Source organism: Stegostoma tigrinum, chromosome 14 (genome assembly GCF_030684315.1).
Source record: "Stegostoma tigrinum isolate sSteTig4 chromosome 14, sSteTig4.hap1, whole genome shotgun sequence".
NCBI lineage: Eukaryota > Metazoa > Chordata > Chondrichthyes > Orectolobiformes > Stegostomatidae > Stegostoma > Stegostoma tigrinum.
In genome coordinates this window covers 9,264,624-9,288,594 of record NC_081367.1, presented here as the reverse complement: position 1 = coordinate 9,288,594, position 23,971 = coordinate 9,264,624, and the positions used below count along the sequence as shown (strand labels likewise).

At 43.8% G+C, this 23,971-nt stretch overlaps 1 protein-coding gene across 2 annotated transcripts in view; it reads left to right on the top strand.

Moving 5' to 3' along the window:
- The window catches only part of sned1 (sushi, nidogen and EGF-like domains 1), a 140,590-nt gene that overhangs the window by 88,523 nt on the left and 28,096 nt on the right, over window positions 1-23,971 (top strand). For both annotated transcript variants that reach the window (XM_048542142.2, XM_048542141.2), the window contains 2 exons: window positions 4,855-4,968; window positions 7,504-7,797. In XM_048542142.2, the coding sequence (XP_048398099.1) occupies window positions 4,855-4,968; window positions 7,504-7,797 (408 nt within the window). The remainder of the gene's footprint in view (window positions 1-4,854; window positions 4,969-7,503; window positions 7,798-23,971) is intronic.

Sequence of the window (23,971 nt, the reverse complement as noted above, 5' to 3'; positions counted from 1 at the left end):
ATTTATTCAGAGCTTTCCTTTCCTAGAACTTTGTTTCTCCACAACTTCCAGAACTTTGTTTTTCTGTGTTCTATCACTAAGTTTTTGTTTGGTATCTGTGCCGTTTCCTTGTCCCCTTGTTCATGGGACGGCAGGTTGTCCTATTAGGACAGACAGAGGAGACTGGGACTGTGTTCTTTAGAGTTTAGAAGAATGAGAGGTGATCTCAATGCAGCATATAACATTTTTCAATGTCCCAGCAGGGTAGGTGCAGGAAAGGTGTTTCATCCAACTGGGGTGGGGGAGAATTAAAGAATCTAAAACGACCAACGCTGTCTCAGAATAAAGCCTTTATAAGCAAGAAGTGGGTGATGTATCTTTAGAATCCCAAAGGGCTTTGGAGCCCAGACGGTGAATATATTCAAGACAAAGATTTCTAGATATTAGAGACACGGGATAATGCAGAAAATTGCATTGAAGTGGACAATCAGGCATGGAATGGCTGAACGGTGGAGCAAGCTCACTGGGCCAGATGGCCTATTCTTGCTCCTATTTTCTGCGTAGCTACCTTCATGACAGAGTGGATTAATGAAGTAAATGAGAAACAAAGTAAAGCCTCCTCTAATTGTTTCAGCAGCCTGAAATAAAAGTCACAGTTGTAGATATTTTTGATGTGGAGGTGCCAGTGCTGGACTGGGGTGGACAAGGTCAGAAATCACGTCCAACAGGTTTATTTGAAAACACAAACTTTCAGATCAAAGTTCTTAGCTGAGGACTCAATTTGTGCCCCACCCCCAAAAAATGGACCCCATTGGTCTCGTGGCAGACACAGAAGAACTCATCAGGTGAATGAGGCTCTTGGAATTCTTCCAAGATGTCAGCAGCGAGCCCAATGGGACAACCAATGACCAGTCAACAGAGAGATATTTTGCGGGACCAGGCAAAGAAAGAGTTGAATTAGACCCCTCCAGAGGGTCATTGCCCAGGGCTTGACAGATATGCTTAAGCTATCAGAGAATGCGTCACCACCAGTTTTATCAGCTGCACTCATAAGGTAGTGCAAAACATCACCCAGACACGATGCAATGCCATCCTTGCTCTCAAGACGATTCACAACATTATCACCAAACCAGCAGACAAAGGAGGAGTCATTGTCATACAGAATAGAATGGGCTATGGCAAGGAAGTGTACTGACAGCTGAACAACCAGGAACATTACAGACAGCTACCTGTCGATCTGATCAAAGAACACACCCATCACCTGAACAGACTGGCCAAGACTTTTGATCCAGTCCTTCAGATTACCCTAAGCACTCTCATCCCGCATACTTCCTGCGAAGGGGACTTCTAAAGATGCACAAAGCCAACACACCTGGACATCATATTTTCTCCCTTTGGACTCATGGTGAGGAATCACTGAAACAACTACATAGTGATATCAACAAGTTTCATCCCACCATCAGACTTCCCATGGACTACTCTTTAGACTCAATCTCATTCTTGGATACACGCATCTCCATTGTGCTCCTGAGATGCTGCTTGGCCTGCTGTGTTCATCCAGCCTCACATTACATCATATCAAGTAATGGGACCCTGTTTGAGAACCTCTCCGGCTATGTCGAGCACATCTTAAAACCCATTGTACAGGGAACCTCCAGCTTCTGTCACAACACTGCAGATTTCTTACAGAAACTCCATGCACATGGACCAGTCGAACCAGGAACATTCCTCGTCACAACGGACGTTTCTTCACTCTACACCAGCATCCCCCTCAACTACAGCATCGCTGTAACAGCCTCAGTACTCAATAACACAAACAGCCAATTTCAGGCACTATCCTACAACTCATCCACTTCACCCTCAACCGCAACGTCTTCGCCTTCAACAACCAGTTCTTCATCCAGACACACGGAGCTGCCATGGGAACCAGATTTGCTCCCAAACATGCCAACATTTTCATGCACAAATTCAAGCAAGACTTGTTTTGCTGCAGAGCCTCCAACATTTGCTAAATAACAGATACATTGACAACATTTTCTCCCTTTGGACTCATGGTGAGGAATCACTGAAACAACTACATAGTGATATCAACAAGTTTCATCCCACCATCAGACTTCCCATGGACTACTCTTTAGACTCAATCTCATTCTTGGATACACGCATCTCCATCAAGGACAGACACCTCAGTAACTCACTCTACCACAAGCCCATGAATAACCTCATGATGCTGCACTTCTCCAGCGTCCACCCGAAACACATTAAAACAGCCATTCCCTACGGACTAGCCCTACGCATACACAGGATATTTTGTGATGAGGAGGAACAATACGGACAACTGAAGGTGCTGAAGGGCTCCCTCATAAGAACAGGATACGATGCTCAACTCAATGATCACCAGTTCCAAAGTGGCCCAGAGAAAAACCGTAATGACCTCCTCAGACACAGGCTACGCCCAATAGGGTACCCTTCATCGTCCAGTACTTCCTGGGAGCGGAGAAACTGCATCATGTTCTTCGCAGCCTTAAACACATTATCAAGGACAATGAGCACCTCGCCAAGATCTTTCCCATGCCTCCACTTGTCACCTTCAAACAGCCACCAAACCTTAAACAGACCATTGTTTGCAATAAACTACCAAGTCTTCAGGACAACAATGACCACAACACCGTACAGCCCTGCCATGGCAACCTCTGCAAGACATGTCAGATCTTCGATGTGGATACTACCATCACACGTAGGAGCACCACCCACCATGTGCACAGCAGATACTCATGTGACTCGGCCAATGTTGTCTATCTCATACGCTGCAGGCAAAGATGCCTCAAGGCATGGTATGTTGGCAAAACCATGCAGACTCTGCAATGGATGAATGGACAATACACAACAATCACCAGACAGGAACGTTCCCTACCAGTGGGGAAACACTTTAGAGGTCAAGGATATTCAGCCTGTAATCTTCGGGTAAGTGTCCTCCAACGTGGACTTCTGGATACACAACAATGCAGAGTTGCTGAGCAGAGGCTGATAGCCAAGTTCAGTAACCATGTAGACAGCCTTAACCAGGATCTTGGGTTCATGTCACACTACAGGTGACCCCACCACACTATACACACTCTCTCTCTCTAGCTCTCACACATGCGTGCACACACATAAACACACACGCACACACTCACACACACACACACACACACACACACACACACACACACACACACACACACACACATTCACACACACACACACTCTCTCTCTCTCTCTCTCACTCACACATACACACACGCACACTCTCTCCCTCTGTCTCAGACACACACTGTCCCTCACACACACAAATGCTATCTCTCTCTCCCTGACACTCACTCACTCTCACTCACTCACTCACTCACACACACTCACACACACATGCCCTGTCTCTCTATCTCTCTCTCTGTCTCTCTCTGTCTCCACCCTCTCACATATTCACTCTCTCTTCCCCGCCTCATGCATACATGCATGTGAGTGCACACACAAAAACGTAGAAACACACACACACACACACACACACACACACACACACACACACACATACATGTGAATCTGTGAGGTGAATTTGTATTGGCAGATACATTTTATTTTGTTCAAAAAGCACACACTTTATAGATAGTCAAGTCATTATGGCAGTTTATAAATTCCTACTTTAGAAATAAATCCAGTCTGACTCCAAACCAAAACTTAAACAGATTCTAAGCAAGGCCTCACACCGAACATGCATTGTCCGACCGAAAATGTCACCTCTTCTTTACACTGATGAAACCTTTGGTTCTCTCAGGGCAGTGACTTGAAAGGAATTCAAGGATTTTTATCTACATATTAATCAATTAAAAAGTTCTAACTGATAACAGATTTAACAGCATCTTAGGTTTCTTTAGTGCATCCTCAACAACGGCATGAATTGTTTGATCTTTTACTTATGCACTCTGTGTCTGGTACAACTTTTCTCACTAGTACCTGACATTGGACTGGGGCTCCGAAAGCTGGTGTTTTCAAATGAACCTGTTGGACTATAACCTGCTGTCATGTGACTTCTGACCTTGTAGATATTTTTAATTAACATCTGTTATGGTACACCCCTGGAGCAGGTGGGACTTAACCCAGACCTTCTGGTCCAGAAGTAGGTCCAGATGCTGCCTATTGATTAATATTTGACCTTTAAATCAGCACAATTCTGTTTGTATCCATGGATTTGCAGTCTGCTTCAGTCTGTGGTCAGAATTCACATTTCACACATTTCCTCATGTGTAACCTTGATTACCATTCAAGTAGAGGAAACATACTGTGGAAGCTGTAAATCTGAAATAAAGGGGCGACACAGTGGCTCAGTAGTTAGCACTGCAGCCTCACAGGAGCAGAGACTCAGGTTTGATTCCAGCCTCAGGCGACTATCTGCGTGGAGTTTGCACATTGTCCCTGTGCCTGGGTACTCCGGTTTCCTCCCACAGTCTAATGATGTGCAGGCTGGGTAGATTGGTCATGCTAAATTGCCCGTAGTGTTCAGGGATGTGTGAAATGGGGGATCGGTCTGGGTGGGATGCTGCGAGGATCGGTGTGGACTTGTTGAGCCAAAGGGCCTGTTTCCACACTGTAGGGACTCTATGATCTACGAATGCTGGGGGATCTCAGCTGGTCTGTAGAGAGAAGGAAATATTTAATATTTCAAGCCCAGTATGACCCTTATTCGTAACTGAGCAGAGCTGGAAAATGACTTTTATTTAATGCTGTTGACGCAGAGTGACAGGGGACAAGTAGAACAGAAGGTGAGAGTAACCAGAGTAAGTGATAAAAGAAGTATTAAAATTTAGGTGCTAAACAGTAATGTCCTTTTTCTTTGTGTTGTGCCAGTTGTGAATCCCTGTGTTCTTAATCCCTGTGGTGCTCGTGGTTTCTGCCGCACCGTGAATGAATCATACATCTGTACTTGTAAAGTTGGATACTCAGGAAAACACTGTGATGCAGGTAAGGAGTAAGTGGTAAGGACTCACCAGAGAACCATTCGTACAGGTACAAGCAAAGGGCAAGCGCTAGAGCCTTAATATATGCAGCTAGACGTGACAGACTATTGCTACAAGCAGTAAGTGAGTTGGGACTGACAATCAGCACCAGCATGCGAGGAGGTTGGAGTGACAGACAGTCAGTACAGGCACAAGATGAGGTGGGACGGACAATCAGTCACGCAGGAGAGGAGCTGGGAGTATCAGGCAGTGAGTACAAGTGTAAGGAAGTAGGAGTGATAGACAATCGTTACAGGCATGAGAGGAAGTTGGAGTGACAGGCAGGACAGGCAAGAGGGGAGGTGAGGCTGACAAACAAATCAGTATTGGTGTGATCAGCGTGAGACGACAGAATCTAGCATTATTGGGATTAAAGTAAGAGGAAAAGAATGGAGTTCAAAATGATTTGAAGGGGCTCAAAATGCTATTGGAACAAAATTGAGATTCCAAAAAATAAACATCATCGTGCTCCCAATGAAAGAAGGCTCCACTTCTTCTTTCCCTAACATCAGAGACAACTCGTATGGGTGACAAGTAACTGAATCATCAAACCTCAATGTAAGAAATGTTCAAAGTGTATTCTTACTCCTTGCTGTGCAATGACTGTGGATCAAACCTGCAGCAAGGTTAGTTCGAAGTATGACATGAGATGACATTCCTGTTTGACAGATGTACTAGATTGTCTTTAGAAGGGGAGCAATGTAGAGTGAACAGGTTAAAGCATGAAGTTGCCAAAGACCCGCTGATTTATTTTCTTCTGAAATTTGCTGCATCCTGGCTGCAAACCAGAGACAAACCTCCCAATTATCGTTCTCAGAAAGGAGCTGCGTAGAAATTTGTTTGGGAGAGGACTAAAGGTAGAGGAAAAGAATAGACTGGTGTTGTTCAAGAGCAAGTATTAAACAGGTGTAGGTGAGGCTAAAGTTTAGTTTTTTTTTGTTAAAACCAAACCTGCAACATTGTGTGCCCATGTGTCAATGACAGACCACCTCATTAAAGCCAAAATGAAACAAAATATATATTATCAAGCAAGGATTGTATCAGTGATAATGGGAACTGCAGATGCCGGACAATCCAAGATAACAAAGTGTGAAGCTGGATGAACACAGCAGGCCAAGCAGCATCTCAGGAGCTCAAAAGCTGACATTTCGGGCCTAGACCCTTCGTCAGAGAGGCTCTCTGACGAAGGGTCTAGGCCCGAAACGTCAGCTTTTGTGCTCCTGAGATGCTGCTTGGCCTGCTGTGTTCATCCAGCTTCACACTTTGTTATCTTGTTATCAAGCTAGGTTTCAGTCGGGGATCCATCTTGTTCAGTAATAACATCAGGTCGGATCACAATAGTGAGTTATTAATACAGCAAGCAGAGCAATATGATGGCCATCATCCCAAGGGAAGTTGAGTACAGGAATAATGATGCTTTGTTGCAGTTGTGTAGAGCCTTGATGAGACCTGATCTAGAGCATTGTGTACAGTTTTGGTCTTTTTACTCAAGCGGGATATACCTTCCTTATGAGGAGAGTGGCTCGCTGTATTGCCTAGACGTTAGACAATGTGGAGTGATCTTACAATTGGTGATGGCAGGACATGGTGGAGGTAGCTGGGATGTTTCTCCTGATAGATAAGTCTATAACCAGGGTCACAATATCAGGATAATTGACAGGTCACTTCAGTCGGAGATGGAGAGGAATTTCTTCACTCAAAGGATGGTGAATCTTTCTGTTCCTCCAACCCAGAGCGCTGTGAAATTTCAATCACTGAACAGGTTCAAAATTTCTAGAGACTTTTGACGTCCAGGAATATTGAAATAGTGTAGGAATGTGGATTGAGGAAATGATTAACAATAATATAAACTAAATGATGGCTGAATGGCCTACTCCTGTTCCTATGTAATGTACAGAAGGGAATGCAATGGACCCCATCCAGCTCACATTAGATAAGGAGTGGGCAGGAGCATATAAAATTAAGCCAACCTGCCATCTTTCTGCCAGTCTCAAACCTGTCACTCCTATTACAGGGCATTGCATCTTCTTACAAACAGAAGGCTGAGTTGCTTTCTTTAGTGTGGGGAGATTCAACAATCTGTAGCCAAGGAAATTAAATGGGTGGGATAGAGTCCATGGTGAGGCAGCTTGTTTACACATTGTTGAGGGAGATTCAGTGAGAGAGGAAGACTAAACATTAGAAGATTAAATACGTGCTGCTTGATAGTGCACAGTGTGTATAGGCAGTGGAAGGAAATGAAATAGGAATGGCGTAGATATACATAGTCCATATAAGGATATATAAATGGATTGCGGAGCTGACGTTGGGTAGAGTGTGAATAGACTGCAGAGTTAAATGGACCTGTCACACCAATTTACTTTTCATGCTGATCCCCACTCAATAGAAATGGCAGCAGGGGTGAGTTCACAGAAAAGATGTAGAGAAAATGGAACCAAGTGATTGCTGATGGCCAGGAGCACTGCCCTTCTCCTCATTCCTGTCTCACTTTTTCTCCCAGAACTTGCCCCACCAGCAGCACTGAAGGTGGAAAGATCAGAGGGTAATGAGATTGAAATCTCGTGGCAAGCCCCAGGGATCGACAGTGCACAGGAGCTGATTGATGGCTTTGCAGTAACCTACACATCCTACGATGGAAAAGTGCGCAAGACTGACTTTGTCAACAAAAGCAGATCACGACATCGGCTGAGGCCGCTGTCTCCGGGAAGACTTTACAACATCTCCATATTTTCAGTCAAGCGCAATGTCAATCAGAATGATATCAGCAAGCCTGCTGTACTCCTCGTGTGGACAAGTAAGTATCTTCGTTCCATGCTGTGCTTACACTTTCCTTCAATTATCCCTGTTTTCTCCCAACTGTTCTGAACACTGTCACTTTTGTCCGTTGGAAACTTCAGACTAATTTACAGATTGCCTTTCCTGCAGCCTGCCCCTTCAAGAGAACAGGTAAAAACCAGCATAGGACGTGTTGCTGTTTGTAAGCTCTGTTTGGGTGTCCCAGCATTTTGTAATTGAATTTTGGAGATAATGTCAGCCTCCCAGAGTGGCTAAATTATGACCTCCCATTAAAGTGTGAATTTGCAAAATGTAGTGCCTATTAAGGCCTCAGAATATCTTAATGCACTTGATAATGGTGATTTTGAATCCCAATTGTTGTTAAGTAGGGAACTGTCAACCTATTTGTGTACACCGTGGTACTACAAACTACGACATGATAATGACCAGGTAATCTCTTTTAATGATTTTGGTTGCAAGGTGAATATTGCTCAGAACACTGGGGAGATCTTGGAAATAGGATCATTGAACTGCATGTGAGAGGAAAGATTGGAGTTCTGTTTAGCATCTCATCCAAAAGCTGCAGTTTTGACAGTGCAGCTTTCCTTCTGTGCTCAACTTGGACTGTCAACTCTGGATTGGCACTTGAACTCACAACCTTTTGATTCAGAGGCCAAGAGTAAACAACTGAACATTGGCCTAGTATATTCCAGCCTGTAAAGTTAGGTAACAAAAAGAATTGGTTTTAACCAAAACCTATGTTTAATTAACAATTAGACCTTTAACCTTGAATGATTCTCTGAGCATTACATGATCTCCTATTCCTGTCCTTACAAAACAATGTACTATTTGATACACTCTGGCTCATTTTCAAGGAGTTAGACCTGTTACGAAAAATTTAAAATGCAAGTGAGATCCGGGTGTGGAGCTTCTTTTCCATAACTGGCACATCCCATTTTTGACAAAGGTGGAAGGGTGTAAATCAGACCAGAGGGAAACCTGAAATCAGCTGGGCCATTTCAAAATTAATGCTGAGCTTAAACGGGCCACATTTTGACTGTTCTGAGAGCCTTAACCTGAATTGTAAGAGTCAAAATTCATTGGAGCAAATATAAGTGTTCACAAAGATTTGACCTGTTTAGGTGCCATGATCTGAAGTTTCGGTTCCTGGTTCATTAATTGTAAAACAAAGCCTTAAATCATCAGTTTGAGATTCAAACAAACTCTGCTTGACTGCCTTGATTGGAAGGCCTTTTTACAAACGTATCTATTCTTGGGATTTTGGGCATCATTAGCTGGTTTCACTGTTAACAGCACATTCCCAATTACACCTTGGAAGGTGATGGTGACCTTCCTTCTTGACCTATTGCAATCCTTGGTGTGTAGGTTTCCCCAGAATGCTTTTGGGATGGCAGTTCCAGGATTTTGAACTGACAACAGTGAAGGAATATCAATATAGTTCCAAAACAGGGTGACTTGGTGAAAATTGGTTGGGACTGCCCTTGTCATTTCTAGGTCAATGAGAACCAGTTAAGGGAGGGAGCATGGTTGTTACAACTCAGTCAGAGCTCCATAGCAGATGCTGTCACTGCAGCAGAACCCACAACCCCAATGTGAGAAGACCTGTTCTAGCCGTTACAGATTGTGGGCTTGGAAAGTGCTGACAAAGGATTCTTGATGAGTAGCTGTCATGCATCTTGTAGATGGTACATGCTACTGCCTCTATTTGTCAGTGGTACAGAAAGTGAAGATGGCAGATGTGGTCCCAATTAAGTTGTCTACTTTGTCCTAAATGGTGTCAAGTTTCTTGAGTGTTGGTTGAGCTGCACTCATCCAGGCAAGTGTGGAGTATTCCATCACACCCCTGACTTGTGCTTTGTCGATGGTGGACAGGCTTTGGGGAGTCAGGAGGTGAGTTAATCATCTTCAAATTCCCAGCCTTTCAGCTGCTGTTATAGCCACAGTATTTAAGTGGCTGGTCTAGTTCAGTTTCTGGTGAACCACAAATGTTCCTTCACTTTAATCAGCCCAAGCCTGAATTTTGTCAGATCTTGACTCTTTAGACAGGGGCTGTTCAGTATTTGAGGAGCCATGAATAGTGTTGACCATTGTGCAGTCGCAGTGAAATGGTTAGCACTGATGCTCCTCTGCATCAAGGACCCGGTTCAATTCCAACCTCGGGGAACTGTCTATGTGGAGTTTGCACATTCTCCCCATGCCTGTATGAGTTTGCTCCAGGTACTCCGGTTTCCTACTACAGTCCAAAGATGTGCAGATTGGGTAACTGGCCTTGCTAAGTTTTTCCCATAGTGTGTAGAGATGTGAGTCCAGGTGGATTAGCCATGGGTAATGCAGGGTGATGGGGATAAGGTAGGAGCTTAGTCTGGGTGGGATACTCTTCAGAGAATCACTGTGACTCGATGGGCCGAATGGCCTGCTTCCACACTCTAGGGAATTCTATGAATCTAATCTTTTATGATATAAAGAAGGTAACTGATTAAGCAATTCAAAATTGTTGGGCCAAGCTCACTACCCCAAGGAACACCTGTAGAGATGTTTTGGAGCGGAGATAAATGACCTGCGATAATTACAGTCGTCTTCCTTTGTACTTGATATGACTTCATCCAGCAGAGATGTATCACCTTGGTTTCCACGGACTCTGGTTTTGTTTGGGCTGCTTGATGTTAAGGGCAGTCATTTTCACATCATTGCTTGTATTCAACTTTATGTCCTCGCTTGGACCAAATCTGTAATGAGGTCAGGAGCAGAGCAGCCCTGGTAGAACACAAACCGAGATTCAGTGAGCAGAATATTGCTTTGCAAGTGCTGTTTGATAATAATATCAATAACTGCTTCCATCACTTTGCTGATGATCCAGAATGGGCCAATGGGCCAATGGGGCAGTAATTGGCCGGGTTGAATTTGTTCTGCTTTTTGTGTACAGGACATACCTGGACAATTTAAGGGGAGGTGATGGCTTCGTGGTATTTTCGTTGGACTGTTAATCCAGAGATCCAGGTAATATTCTGTGGAAAACAAAATAAAAGCCAAAAGAAGTGCTAGTGCTGGAATTCAGAAACAAAAACAGAAATTGCTGGGAAAACTCAGCAGTTTTGACAGCAGCTCTGAGGAGAGAAATCAGAGTGAATGTCTTGGGAAGGAGGCAAAAGTGAGCTGTCTGGGCTTGAGAGACAATGAACCAGGAGGAAGTGGGGGAGAGATCACCAGATGAAATGAGATTAGTGACTGTAGTTGACATGATGGCTGATGTTAAAATGTGGGGCCATGGTCCCAGGGGGATAGAAGAGGTATCTGAGAGCTGGTGCTCAGCCTCTGCAAAGTAGAGGTCAGTCCACCTAATGATGACAGTACTGCCTTTGTCAAGAGGTTCAATTACAAAGTGACGATTGTATCTGAGATCATGGAGTGTAGTCGGTTCACAGGAAGATAGACTGGAATGGGTGAGAAGGGCAGAGAAATTGAGGTGACCAGTGTCACATTGACAGTTCTTAATGAACACGTCGAGTGCAGGTAAAATGCCAGAGGGAGGGGTCCAGGTGGAGGGACAGTGCTGGAGATAGCCAAAGGGGTCTGTGGGATGGGGAGAAGACTCTTGTCCAAAGAAATGGGCACAGAGACAAAGAAGGCAGAGAAGAGTTCAACGTCATGTCTTGCACAAAACTCATTAAGATGGGGACGCAGAAGAATAAAACTGAGATTTTTGAATACACAACATTCAGGATTGGAGAGCAGAAGATCAGGAGGGATAGTAAATACACCACAGGAGGTGGGATTGGGAGAAAGAATGGAGCCAGAGAGGAGGGGAGGAGTGGAAGGCTCTGGGGACACATGTTCAAATCCTACCACAGCAGATGGTTGAATTTGATACCAATTTTTTTAAAATCTGAAATTAAGAGTCTAATGATGACCATGAATCCATTGTTGATTGTCAAAAAAAAAACATCTGGTTCATTAGTGTCCTTTTGGGACATTACCTGGTCCGACCTACATGATAATGAATCAGACAATAAACGCTGACCTAGCCAGCGATGCCCTCACTCTCATCAATGAGTAAAAAAAGCCCACATTGTTGGGTAAATACCAATATTGGGCCCAAAGCCTTTGCAGAATCCAGTGCCTCCAACCGTTGGTGGTGTAAATCAAATTGGCTGAAGACTGGTATCTATGATCTGGAGGAGGCCAACATGAATCATCCACTCAGAACTTCCAGCTGAAGATAGCCTCAATTGTTTTAGTCTTGACATCGGTACCAACACATTAAGCTCCTTCATTGATGAGGATGGGGAAATTTTTAGATCCTCCTCCAGTAAGTTGTTTACTTGTCATCACAGCTGGATGTTGTAGAACACATCTGTCAGTTCTGGGATTGTTTAGCTCCATCAATTGCCTGCCGCTTATATTAACCATGAAGTAGATCTGTGTTGCAGGTTCACACCTAATTTATAGGTATATCATGTAGAGCTTCTGTCATGCCAACTTGTATTCTTCATTGAAACCATGGATTAGAATAAAATTACCACCTCCTTATGCACTTTCAGTAGAACTATTTGTTTACATTTCTGAATGTTTGTTGCTAAGTCGCCATGAATGCTTGACTGAGTTTCAAAATTGTAACAGGGGGTCTGATTTCAGTTTGATTGTTTGCAGAGGCTATTAAAGAATTAGCTGTTTCTGAAAAGAATTTTTTCTTATGTTTAGTGAGAGATTAACCACAAGTTTTGAAAGCTTTGATTGGGTTTCGTAGTTTGGAATTTTTCACAATCGAACGTGCATGAGTGGGAGCTGTTTTAGGTTGGTAATGTTTTTGTCATCTTCACATGGCTCCTAACATTCCTCCATGGTGGATACCGGGCCAGCGGCTGTGGAGGCAGCATGAGATATTTGAGGGGGCAATGGAATGGTTGCAATCATGAATTAGCCAGGAAATATGAACAAGAATCAGGAATGAGCCATTCACATTTAAAAACCTTCATCCTAATAAGATCATGACCAATCTGAATTTAGTCTCTAGTCCTAATTCCTGTCTGTGCCTGATAATCCGTCGGCCCGGTGCTTATCAAGAAACTATTCATCTCTGCCTTAAAAATATTCAGAGACTCTGCTTCTACTATTTCCACAGGAGATAGCATGGGGCTTTAATGGGGCATGACTTGGCATTGCGATGCCTTAAGTTATGTGTGAGGGATAGTGACAGCCAGAGGGCGTACTAAACAAACTGGGATGAATTCCCAGAGAACCAAAGGGAGCTTTCTTGAATTAACTTCACAGAAGCCAGTATCCCATTATCAAGTCACACTTCATTTACATGGAGAAAATCCTTGATGCTGATCCAATTTGTTTAGAGCCAGTTCTTCATGTGAACAGAACCTCTGGCTCTCCTGTTTATATCTGGCAGCCAGGGGTCCTTGATTGGACCAGGTTAATGGTCCCAATTGGAAACTCGTTCTACGAAGTCCACCTGGCTGAGTTTGTTACAATCACTACACTTCTAAATAATCCACTTCAGCACCCACACCACTGTCACCCCGATGTGTTTACATATCATCTGCTTCCAGATTCTGGCGGGCCCAGCTCTTTCCTGGCCCAGAATGCAACCTTGGTACAATGGCCCTTTTAGACCAGACAGCTTGCCAAGTCCCAGCTGACCTACCCTACCTTGTGGTGACACTCCTGCTTAGCGCATGTCATAGCATTAGAAATCATCCCAGTCTCCACATGTTTGATTCATCACATTCCACATGTCCTATTTTGTTAGAAAATCTCAAAAGTGAATGAAAAACAGCTACTTAATGCAGCAAAAGTCTGACCTGAGACCTTGAAGATATTTTCCAGCCTGCCCAATGTCCATCTCACAGAACTAGACCCTGAAGCACTGTACACTTTCGAACAATAATGTTATTTGTGGCTTTTAATAGGTGCAGCTTGACTGGAAAAGAACATATTGTTCATTTTATGATTTAAACTATTTATATGATCCAAATGACTGTAAGGAATGTCATGAGAGATTCTCTAATACATTTGTACAGTTGTTCTGCTGTGTCAGCTAGATGCAAGTTCAGACCCATACTTGGATCACAGCCAAGGCTGCAAATAATCAAATCTAAGCCTCATGTTTAATGGCAAATATTTGTCTGAAATTAATTTTCTCTGCTATCTTAATGCATAACAGAATACACAAAATGCAGCCTGTACCTTCTATGGGACACAGCCTGCGTGTCTGTTCTTTGGCAATTTCTCAACATGTGATGCTGTGCATTATAGTGAAACCCAGTGAATATCATTGTGATGGCCCTGGTTTCCCGCATCATTAATGTTGCTGAGTGTGTATTCACGAGGGACAATATTTGAAGGATCTGTTTTCATGCCAAAGAAAAAGCCACATATAAAATCAGCAAAAACAATCACAACAACAGCTTGTATTTATCAAGTGGCCTTAATAGAGCAAAGCAAATTGAGGCATTTTACGGAATAGGGTATAAGCAAAATTTGACACCAAGTCTCAAATAACGGAGCAGATCAAGAGGTGAGTGAGTAGTGAGATGGACTTAAGGAACCCCTTAAATAGGGAAAGAAAGAATGAGAGGTTCAGGGAGAGACTTCCAGAGTTTAGGATCTTGGTAACTGATGGCAGCGCCACCGTTGCTGAAGCAATTCCTGTCCCTGTTTGGTTGCAATGCCCAAATTGGAAAAGCCACAGATGTCTTAGTAGGTTGTGGGATATAGAGTCACAGAGTAATACAGCATGGAAACTTCAGCACAAACTGATCCTTTCTGACTATGATGCCCCCTCAGCCTGCATTTAGTCCATAGCCCTCTAAACTTATCCCACCCATGTACCTACCCAAATGTTTCTATTGCTTCAACCACTTTCTCTGACAGCCCATCCCATATATGCACCACTCTCTGCATAAGGAAGTTATCCATCACCACCTTCTTAAACATTTCCCCTCTCACATTGAACTACAGCCTGTAGTTTTCCATTCCCCATCCCTGGAAAAAAAGACTATATGGATTCAAGATAACAAAGTGTGGAGCTGGATGAACACAGCAGGCCAAGCAGCGTCTCAGGAGCACAAAAGCTGACGTTTCGGGCCTAGACCCTTCATCCCTCTCTGATGAAGGGTCTAGGCCCGAAACGTCAGCTTTTGTGCTCCTGAGATGCTGCTTGGCCTGCTGTGTTCATCCAGCTCCACACTTTGTTAACTTGGATTCTCCAGCATCTGCAGTTCCCGTTATCTCTCTCCATTATACGGATTCATCCTATCTGTGTTCCTCCTGATTTTATATATCTCAATAAGATTGCCTCTCATTCTCCTACAATCCACAGAATAAAGTTCTATCCTGGCTAACCTCTCCCTAAACCTCAATTCTCCTAGTCCTGGCAACATCCTCGTAAATCTTCTTTTCACACTTTCCAGTTTAACCATGTCTTTCCTCTCACGGGGTCACTAAAACTGTACGCAATATTCCACGTGCAGACTCACCAATGACTTATACAACTGTAGCATAACATCTCAGCTTAATGCCTTGACTGATGAATGTCTGCCCACCTCTGACGCCACTTTCAACAAACCATGTACTTGTACTCCTAGGTCCCTCTGTTCCACAACACACCTCAGGATGTTACCATTTACTGTATAAGTCCTATCTTGGTTTGACTTTCCAAAGTGCAACACTATATTGAATTACATTTGCCAGTTCTCAGCCCACTTCCCCATCTGATCAAGACCCCTCTGCAATTTTTCATAATCTTCCCGCTCCGAACGATACCTCCTAATTTTGTATCATCCGCAAACTTACTAATCATTGCATTGTACATTCACAAACAGATCATTTATGTAAATAACAAACAATAAAGTTTCCAGCACCGACCCCGGTGGCACACCAATAGTCCCAGGCCTCCCAATCCAGAACCAACTTTCAACCATCACTCTTTGCTTCTTACCATCAAGCCAGTTTTGAATCCAATCAGCTAGCTGTCCCTGGATCCCATTTGACCTAACCTTCATGAATAGTCTGCTGTGCAGGACTTTGTCAAAGGCCTTTCTAAGGTCCACATAGACAACATCCACTGCCCTATCCTTATCGTTACCTCTTCAAAAAAATTTAAAACATTTGTCAGACATGAGTTGCTGCACACAAATCCGTGCTGTCTATCCCTAATCAGTCCTTGGCTATCCAAATGTTGGTTGATCCTGTCCCTCTGCATCCTATCCAATAATTTGCCTACCACTGATGTCAGGCTCACTGGCTTGTAGTTCCCTGGCTTGTCTTTGCTAAGTTTCTTAAACTATGGAATAACATTAGCCACCCTCCAATCTTCCGGAACTTCACCAGTGGCTAAAGAGGAAGCAAAAATCTAAACAAGGGTCTCTGTAATTTCTTCCCTAGCCTCCAAAGCACCCAAGGATAGATTTGATCAGGCCCAGGTGACTTATCCACCTATTACACTTTAAGGCTGCAAACACCTCTTCTCTGGTAATATGTATGCAGTCCAAATCATTTCCCCTTGTTATCCTTATTTCCTTAGCATCTATGATTCACTCCCCAGTAAACACTGAGGAGAAATATTCATTAAAAATCTCCCCCATCTCCTGTGGCTCCACACATAGACGGCCATGCTGATCATTAAGAGGTTCTATTCTCTTCCTAACCATCCTTTTACTCTTAACATAGCTATAGAACCTCTTGGGATTATCTTTAACCTTATCTGCCAGATCCATCTCATACCCTCTTTTTACTCTTCCACTTTCCCTCTTAAATGTGCCCCTAGGCTTTCTATAGTCATCTAGGGATTCACTTGAACCTAAAAGCTAAAACCAGTGAATGCCGTCTTCTTTTTCCTGACCAAAGCCTCAATATTCCTCACCAACTAGGGATTCCTAAACCTGCCAAATTTTCCCTTCACCCTAAACAGGACATACCTGGACTCTTGATATCACACTTTTAAAGGTCTCCCATATGCCAGTCGTTCCTTTTCCTTCAAACAGACTCACCCAGTCAACCTCTGCTAGACGCTGCCTAATGGCCCCAAAGTCGGCCCTGCTTCAGCATGGAACATTAACCAGTGGACCTGTCCTATCTTATTCCATAACTATGTTAAAACTAAGTGAGTTATGGTCACTGGATCCAAAGTGCTCTCTGACTGACACGAGTCACTTGCCCCACCACATTTCCTATGAAGAGGTCCATAGTTGGACCTTCCCAAGCAGGGCTATCTCCACATTGATTTAGGAGACTTTCTTGGGCATGTTTGACAAATTCCACTCCAACCGGGTGTTTTACGCTCTGGGTGGCCCAGTCAACATAAGGCAGGCAGCACGGTGGCTCAGTGGTTAGCACTGCAGCCTCACAGCACCAGGGACCCAGGTTCATTCCTGCCTTGGGCAACTGTCTGTGTGGAGTTTGCACATTCTCTCCGTGTCTGCGTGCGTCCCCTCCGGGTGCTCCGGTTTCCTCCTACAGTCGAAAGATGTGCAGGCTAGGTGGATCGGCCATGCTAAATTTCCCGTAGTGTTCAGGGGTGTGTGGGTTATCAGGGGTTGGGTCTGGGTGGGATGCTTCAAGTGGACTTGTTGGGCTGAAGGGCCTGTTTCCACACTGTAGCTAATCTAATCTAAGGAAAATTAAAATCTCCAACCAATATTATTCCTACAGGATCTGCAATCTTTCAATACATCTGTTACTCTAGTACCAACTGGCTATTTGGGGGTCTGTAATGCATTCCTAATGGAATGACTATCACCTTCTTGTTTCTAAGTTCTAACCACATGGATTTATTTGATGACCCCTTATAAATATCCTCTCTAAGCATGTGAAGGGGTGGTTAGGCCACAGAGAGATTGGCAAACAGGTATGGTAATTTTAAAATTGAGACAATGCTTAACTGGTGAGCACAGAGGTGAGGGGCTCACTGGACATGGTGTGAATCATGCTAAACAATATTTTTGATGACCTCAAGTTTTCAGGGAAAAGAATACTGGATTTTGGCCAGGAGCACTGTGTAAATAGTCTAATCTAATGGTAACAAAAGTGTGGGGTTTTCAGTCAAAGATGTGCTGAAGCATAGTTGAACATTAACAACTGTATACTTCAAGATAATAAAATGTGAGGCTGGATGAACACAGCAGGCCAAGCAGCATCTCAGGAGCACAAAAGCTGACGTTTCGGGCCTAGACCCTTCATCAGAGAGGGGGATGGGGGGAGGGAACTGGAATAAATAGGGAGAGAGGGGGAGGCGGACCGAAGATGGAGAGTAAAGAAGATAGGTGGAGAGGGTGTAGGTGGGGAGGTAGGGAGGGGATAGGTCAGTCCAGGGAAGACGGACAGGTCAAGGAGGTGGGATGAGGTTAGTAGGTAGCTGGGGGTGCGGCTTGGGGTGGGAGGAAGGGATGGGTGAGAGGAAGAACCGGTTAGGGAGGCAGAGACAGGTTGGACTGGTTTTGGGATGCAGTGGGTGGGGGGGAAGAGCTGGGCTGGTTGTGTGGTGCAGTGGGGCGAGGGGATGAACTGGGCTGGTTTAGGGATGCAGTGGGGGAAGGGGAGATTTTGAAACTGGTGAAGTCCACATTGATTTTGGCCAGAGATGGTTAACAATGGCTTCTGTCTTACCGATATGGTAACAACAGGAATGGTTGTTGCAGGTTCCGGGATTTAGATGTTTCAGTAAGAACAGAGAAGATGGTAAAAGGGGGGGGGGGGAGGTGTGGCATTGTTGGTCAAGGACAGTATTACAGTTGCAGAAAGGATGTTTGGGGACTCGTCAACTGAGGTAGTATGGGCTGAGGTTAGAAACAGGAAAGGAGAGGTCACCCTGTTGGGAGTATTCTATAGGCCTCCGAATAGTTCCAGATATGTAGAGGAAAGGATAGCAAAGATGATTCTCGATAGGAGTGAGAGAGACAGGGTAGTTGTCATGGGGGACTTCAACTTTCCGAATATTGACTGGGAACACTATAGTTCGAGTACTATAGATGGGTCAGTTTTTGTCCAGTGTGTGCAGGAGGGCTTCCTGACACAGTATGTAGATAGGCCAACAAGGGGAGAAGCCACCTTAGATTTGGTACTGGGTAATGAGCCCGGCCAGCTGTTAGATTTGGAAGTAGGTGAGCACTTTGGTGATAGCCATCACAATTCTGTTATGTTTACTTTAGTGACAGAAAGAGAGAGGTGTATACCACTGGGCAAGAGTTATAGCGGGGGGAAAGGCAAGTATGATGAGATTAGGCAAGATTTAGGGACCATAGGATGGGGAAGGAAACGGCAGGGGATGGGCACATTGGAAATGTGGAGCCTATTCAAGGAAAAGCTCCTGTGTGTCCTAGATAAGTATGTACCTGTCAGGCAGGGAGGAAGCTGTAAAGCACAGGAGCCATGGTTTACGAAGGAAGTGGAATCTCTGGTCAAGAGGAAGAAGAATGCTTATGTTAGGATGAGGTGTGAAGGCTCAGTTAGGGTGCTTGGGGGCTATGAGGTAGCCAGGAAAGACCTAAAGAGAGAGCTCAGAAGAGCCAGGAGGAGACATGAGAAGTTGTTGGCGGATAGGATCAGGGTAAACCCTAAACCCTTAACGAACAAAAGAATGATGAAAGTAAGATTAGGGCCAATCAAGGATTAGTAGTGGGAAGTTGTGTGTGGAGTCAGAGGAGATAGGGGAAGCACTAAATGAATATTTTTCGACAGTATTCACTCTAGAAAACGACAATGTTGTCGAGGAGAATACTGAGATACAGGCTACTAGACTAGGTGGGATTGAGGTTCACAAGGAAGGGGTATTAGAAATCCTACAGAGTGTGAAGATAGATAAGCCCCGTGGGCCGGATGGGATTTATCCTTGGATCCTCTGGGAAGCCAGGGAGGAGATTGCCGAGCCTTTGGTATTGATCTTTAACTCGTCATTGTCTACAGGAATAGTGCCAGATGACTGGAGGATAGCAAATGAGGTTCCCCTGTTCAAGAAGGGGAGTAGAGACAACCCTGGTAATTATAGACCAGTGAGCCTTACCTCAGTTGTTGGTAAAGTGTTGGAAAAGGTTATAAGAGATAGGATTTATAATCATCTAGAAAAGAATAAATTGATTAGGGATAGTCAGCACGGTTTTGTGAAGGGTAGGTCGTGCCTCACAAACCTTATTGAGCTCTTTGAGAAGGTGACCAAACATGTAGATGAGAGTAAACCGGTTGATGTGGTGTATCTGGATTTCAGCAAGGCGTTCGATAAGGTTCCCCACAGTAGGCTATTGTACAAAATGCAGAGGAATGGGATTGTGGGAGATATAGCAGTTTGGATCGGAAATTGGCTTGCTGAAAGAAGACTGAGGGTGGTAGTTGATAGGAAATGTTCATCCTGGAGACCAGTTACTAGCGGTGTACCGCAAGGGTCGGTGTTGGGTCCACTGCTGTTAGTCATTTTTATAAATGACCTGGATGAGGGCATAGAAGGATGGGTTAGTAAATTTGCAGACGACACTAAGGTCAGTGGAGTTGTGGATAGTGACGAAGGATGCTGTAGGTTGCAGAGAGACATAGATAAGCTGCAGAGCTGGGCTGAGAGGTGGCAAATGGAGTTTAATGCAGACAAGTGTGAGGTGATGCACTTTGGTAGGAGTAACCGGAAGGCAAAGTACTGGGCTAATGGTAAGATTCTTAGTAGTGTAGATGAGCAGAGAGATCTCGGTGTCCATGTACACAGATCATTGAAAGTTGCCACCCAGGTTGACAGGGCTGTTAAGAAGGCATACAGTGTTTTAGCTTTTATTAATAGAGGGATCGAGTTCCGGAACCAATAGGTTATGCTGCAGCTATACAAAACTCTGGTGCGGCCGCACTTGGAGTATTGCGTACAGTTCTGGTCACCGCATTATAAGAAGGATGTGGAAGCTTTGAAAAGAGTGCAGAGGAGATTTACTAGGATGTTGCCTGGTATGGAGGGAAGGTCTTACAAGAAAATGCTGAGGGACTTGAGGCTGTTTTCGTTAGGGAGAAGAAGGTTGAGAGGTGACTTGATTGAGACACATAAAATAATCAGAGGGTTAGGTAGGGTGGATAGGGAGAGCCTTTTTCCTAGGGTGGTGACAGCGGGCACGAGGGGGCATAGCTTTAAATTGAGGGTGAAAGATATAGGACAGATGCCAGAGGTGGTTTCTTTACTCAGAGATTAGTAAGGGAATGGAATGCTTTGCCTGCAACGGTAGTAGATTTGCCAACTTTAAGTACATTTTAGTCATCATTGGATAAGCATATGGACGTACATGGAATAGTGTCGGTTAGATGTGCTAAAGATCAGTATGACAGGTCGGTATAACATCGAGGGCCAAAGGGCCTGTACTGTGCTGTAATGTTCTATGTTCTATGATATTTCATTGGCGAAAATTACTACCCAAGCGATATCAGATGTCATTGAACAATGACACTGTAGAGACAGTACAGAGATGTTGTTATGACTTACAGCTCTGCAGGATCAATGTATCTATGGAAACTGACGCTATTTTTGGATTACATCATCAAGAAAAGCAGTAGATGAGACATATGAGGGGATCAAGGATTGATTCTTGGGGTTCATGAGAGGAAATTGAGGAAGGGCAGGAAGAAAAGCTGTTGTGTTACTCCTCACTAGGGTACTCACTGGAAATTAAGCCCTACTTTTCCAAAATGTTGTCACCAAAGTTAAAGATTTTGTCAAAGTCCACAAAATTTCTTCGATTTACCTGGCTATTTAGACCCAGGCAAACAATGCATAGAAGTCCAGTTTTCCATATTTAAGCAAAATTACCACTGATTACAAACAGATCCTAGCTACAGTTAAACAGTTATGAGCTATTCACGTATAATTTTCCGAGTTAAAACTCTAACCCCTTTACAAGTACCACAATATGAACTTACAGACAGACAGGAGATCATTGGTGTTGTGGTTTGAGGGGGAAAACTGCGGAAGCGGTTCAATGCTCTTCCTCCACATAGCTCATGGAGATAATCCTTTTGTTTATCAGGACTAGCTGCCCTTCAATCCATTTCTCCTCATTCATTCCACTTCACTTCCTCACAGGAGGCATATACGATTGGCTCACAAATGACATAGTTTCTAACTACAAAAGCTCAGCTTATTACTGGTGAGGGAAAGTAACTGGCTTACTTCAGTTGTCTCTCTGCATTAGAAAATATACCATTTCCCCTCCTGGAGGTCCGAAGGCTTCTGCCGGTATCATTCACAACCATAAGCTGTTCAGCTACCCAAGATCTAATCATATAGTTGTTGGCAGGCTGATGCTTCTATCATGGACAACTGGTCACCACTCTGCAACCAATCAGCTAGTTGTAGCTGGCCAAAACTCATTTGGAGCACTTGCCCTGATGCAGCCTGCTGCAACCAGCCTCCTCCTCTGATTGAAGAAAGCAACAATGCAAACACCACTTCCAGTAGTTATAGAGTCAAAGAGTAACACAACATGGGGACTGTCCCTTTGGCCCAAACTGGTCCATGCTGACCATGGTGTCCATATAAAGTTAGAACATAGAACAGTACAGCACAGAACAGGGCCTTCAGCCAACAATGTTGTGCCGACCATTGATCCATGTATGCACCCTCAAATTTCTGTGACCATATGCATGTCCAGCAGTCTCTTAAATGTCCCCAATGACCTTGCTTCCACAACTGCTGCTGGCAACGCATTCCGTGCTCTCACAACTCTCTGTGTAAAGAACCTGCCTCTGACATCCCCTCTATACTTTCCACCAACCAGCTTAAAACTATGACCCCTCGTGTTAGCCATTTCTGCCCTGGGAAATAGTCTCTGGCTATCAACTCTGTGGTAACTCTGTGGTAAGTTGTGGTAATTTGCTATAAAAAACAGAAGTGCAGCGATGCCCTCTACAATCCTTGGTTTTTAAAATAGTATTTCTCTCATTTCAGTCCAAATTAAAAATATGTTAAAGTAAAAAGTTTTAGAATTGCAAGTAAATAGAAATGAAAGGCTCCAGGTGCGTGTCATTCTGCACATCTAGATAATGTTAGGGAAGTATGGCACGTTGGTCTCATGTGGCTACAGACAGTTCAAGAAAGACACAGAGAAATTGTTTACTTTTGTCACAATCTCAACTCAATCTAATTTGATGAATTCACAACTGTTGAGCTGGACTAGAGAGAAACATATTTGGGAGGCCAGAACACATATTATGACTTTGGAGAGGAAGGGGTGGTTGGAGATAAAACATTCACAAGGCCAGTGAGATCAAATGTTAGTTTTTTGACGAGAGGGTAACGGCAGCAGATATGAAGGAGAAGGGGACAGTATCTGAGGAAGGGGAGTGATAACAGTAACACTGACAATGTCGCCAGCCTCTGAGTCCAGGAGGGCAAGATGCGTCATCAACAGTGTATTAGGACTAAGTTCAATGGAACAAGAGGTGGATATCATGGATAATTTGAGCTGAGAGATCATGGTGGGATGACAATTAGAAAACAAAGCAGGTTTAGAGGGACGTTCAGATTAAATGGAATCTTCTTGGGTTTCTTTGACAAGCCTCTAAGCAGATTACAATTAGGGACCTTGTGAGATCTGACCTTTCAAATAATTTAAATAACTCAATCAAATGCTGTTGATAAAAGTTATAGAGTTATTGTGAGCTCTCTTAGCAACCTCTGCCTTTTCATTTCTTATATACAACAGAAAATTCTGCTATAAGTTTGAACTTATAAGCATTGGTCTGGCTAATTTCTATCAATTAAAGTGATAATGTCATTACTTATTGCCACAATTAAATGGTGAGCTAGTGTTGAAGAATTAGAGCAAACAGAAATTTGAAGCTTTATCTCTTATTTATCTGCCCCCTTCCTGCCTCTTTCCTTTTGGTCTAGGATGTTTCCTCTAAGGTCATTTTGGATACATTGTTGCCACATTAAGCAGTAACATCTTTCTCTGTTAAATGCTGATTGGCATTCTGTGTATTTCTGTCTTTTCCTGCTTTCAATAAGATTATTCCTACCACCCATGCTCCCTCATGCTGCCATTTGCAGATCAGTTAGATCACCAGCTGGGCATGCTTGGCTCATAGTGTATATGTTTTAGGATTCTTTCTCAGTTATAAGAATTAAAGTTTAACTGTAAGTGAATTGGGGATGGAGTGTGTTGTGACCAACTGCTCTTAAAACCGATCTAAACCATTTCTGATGAAGG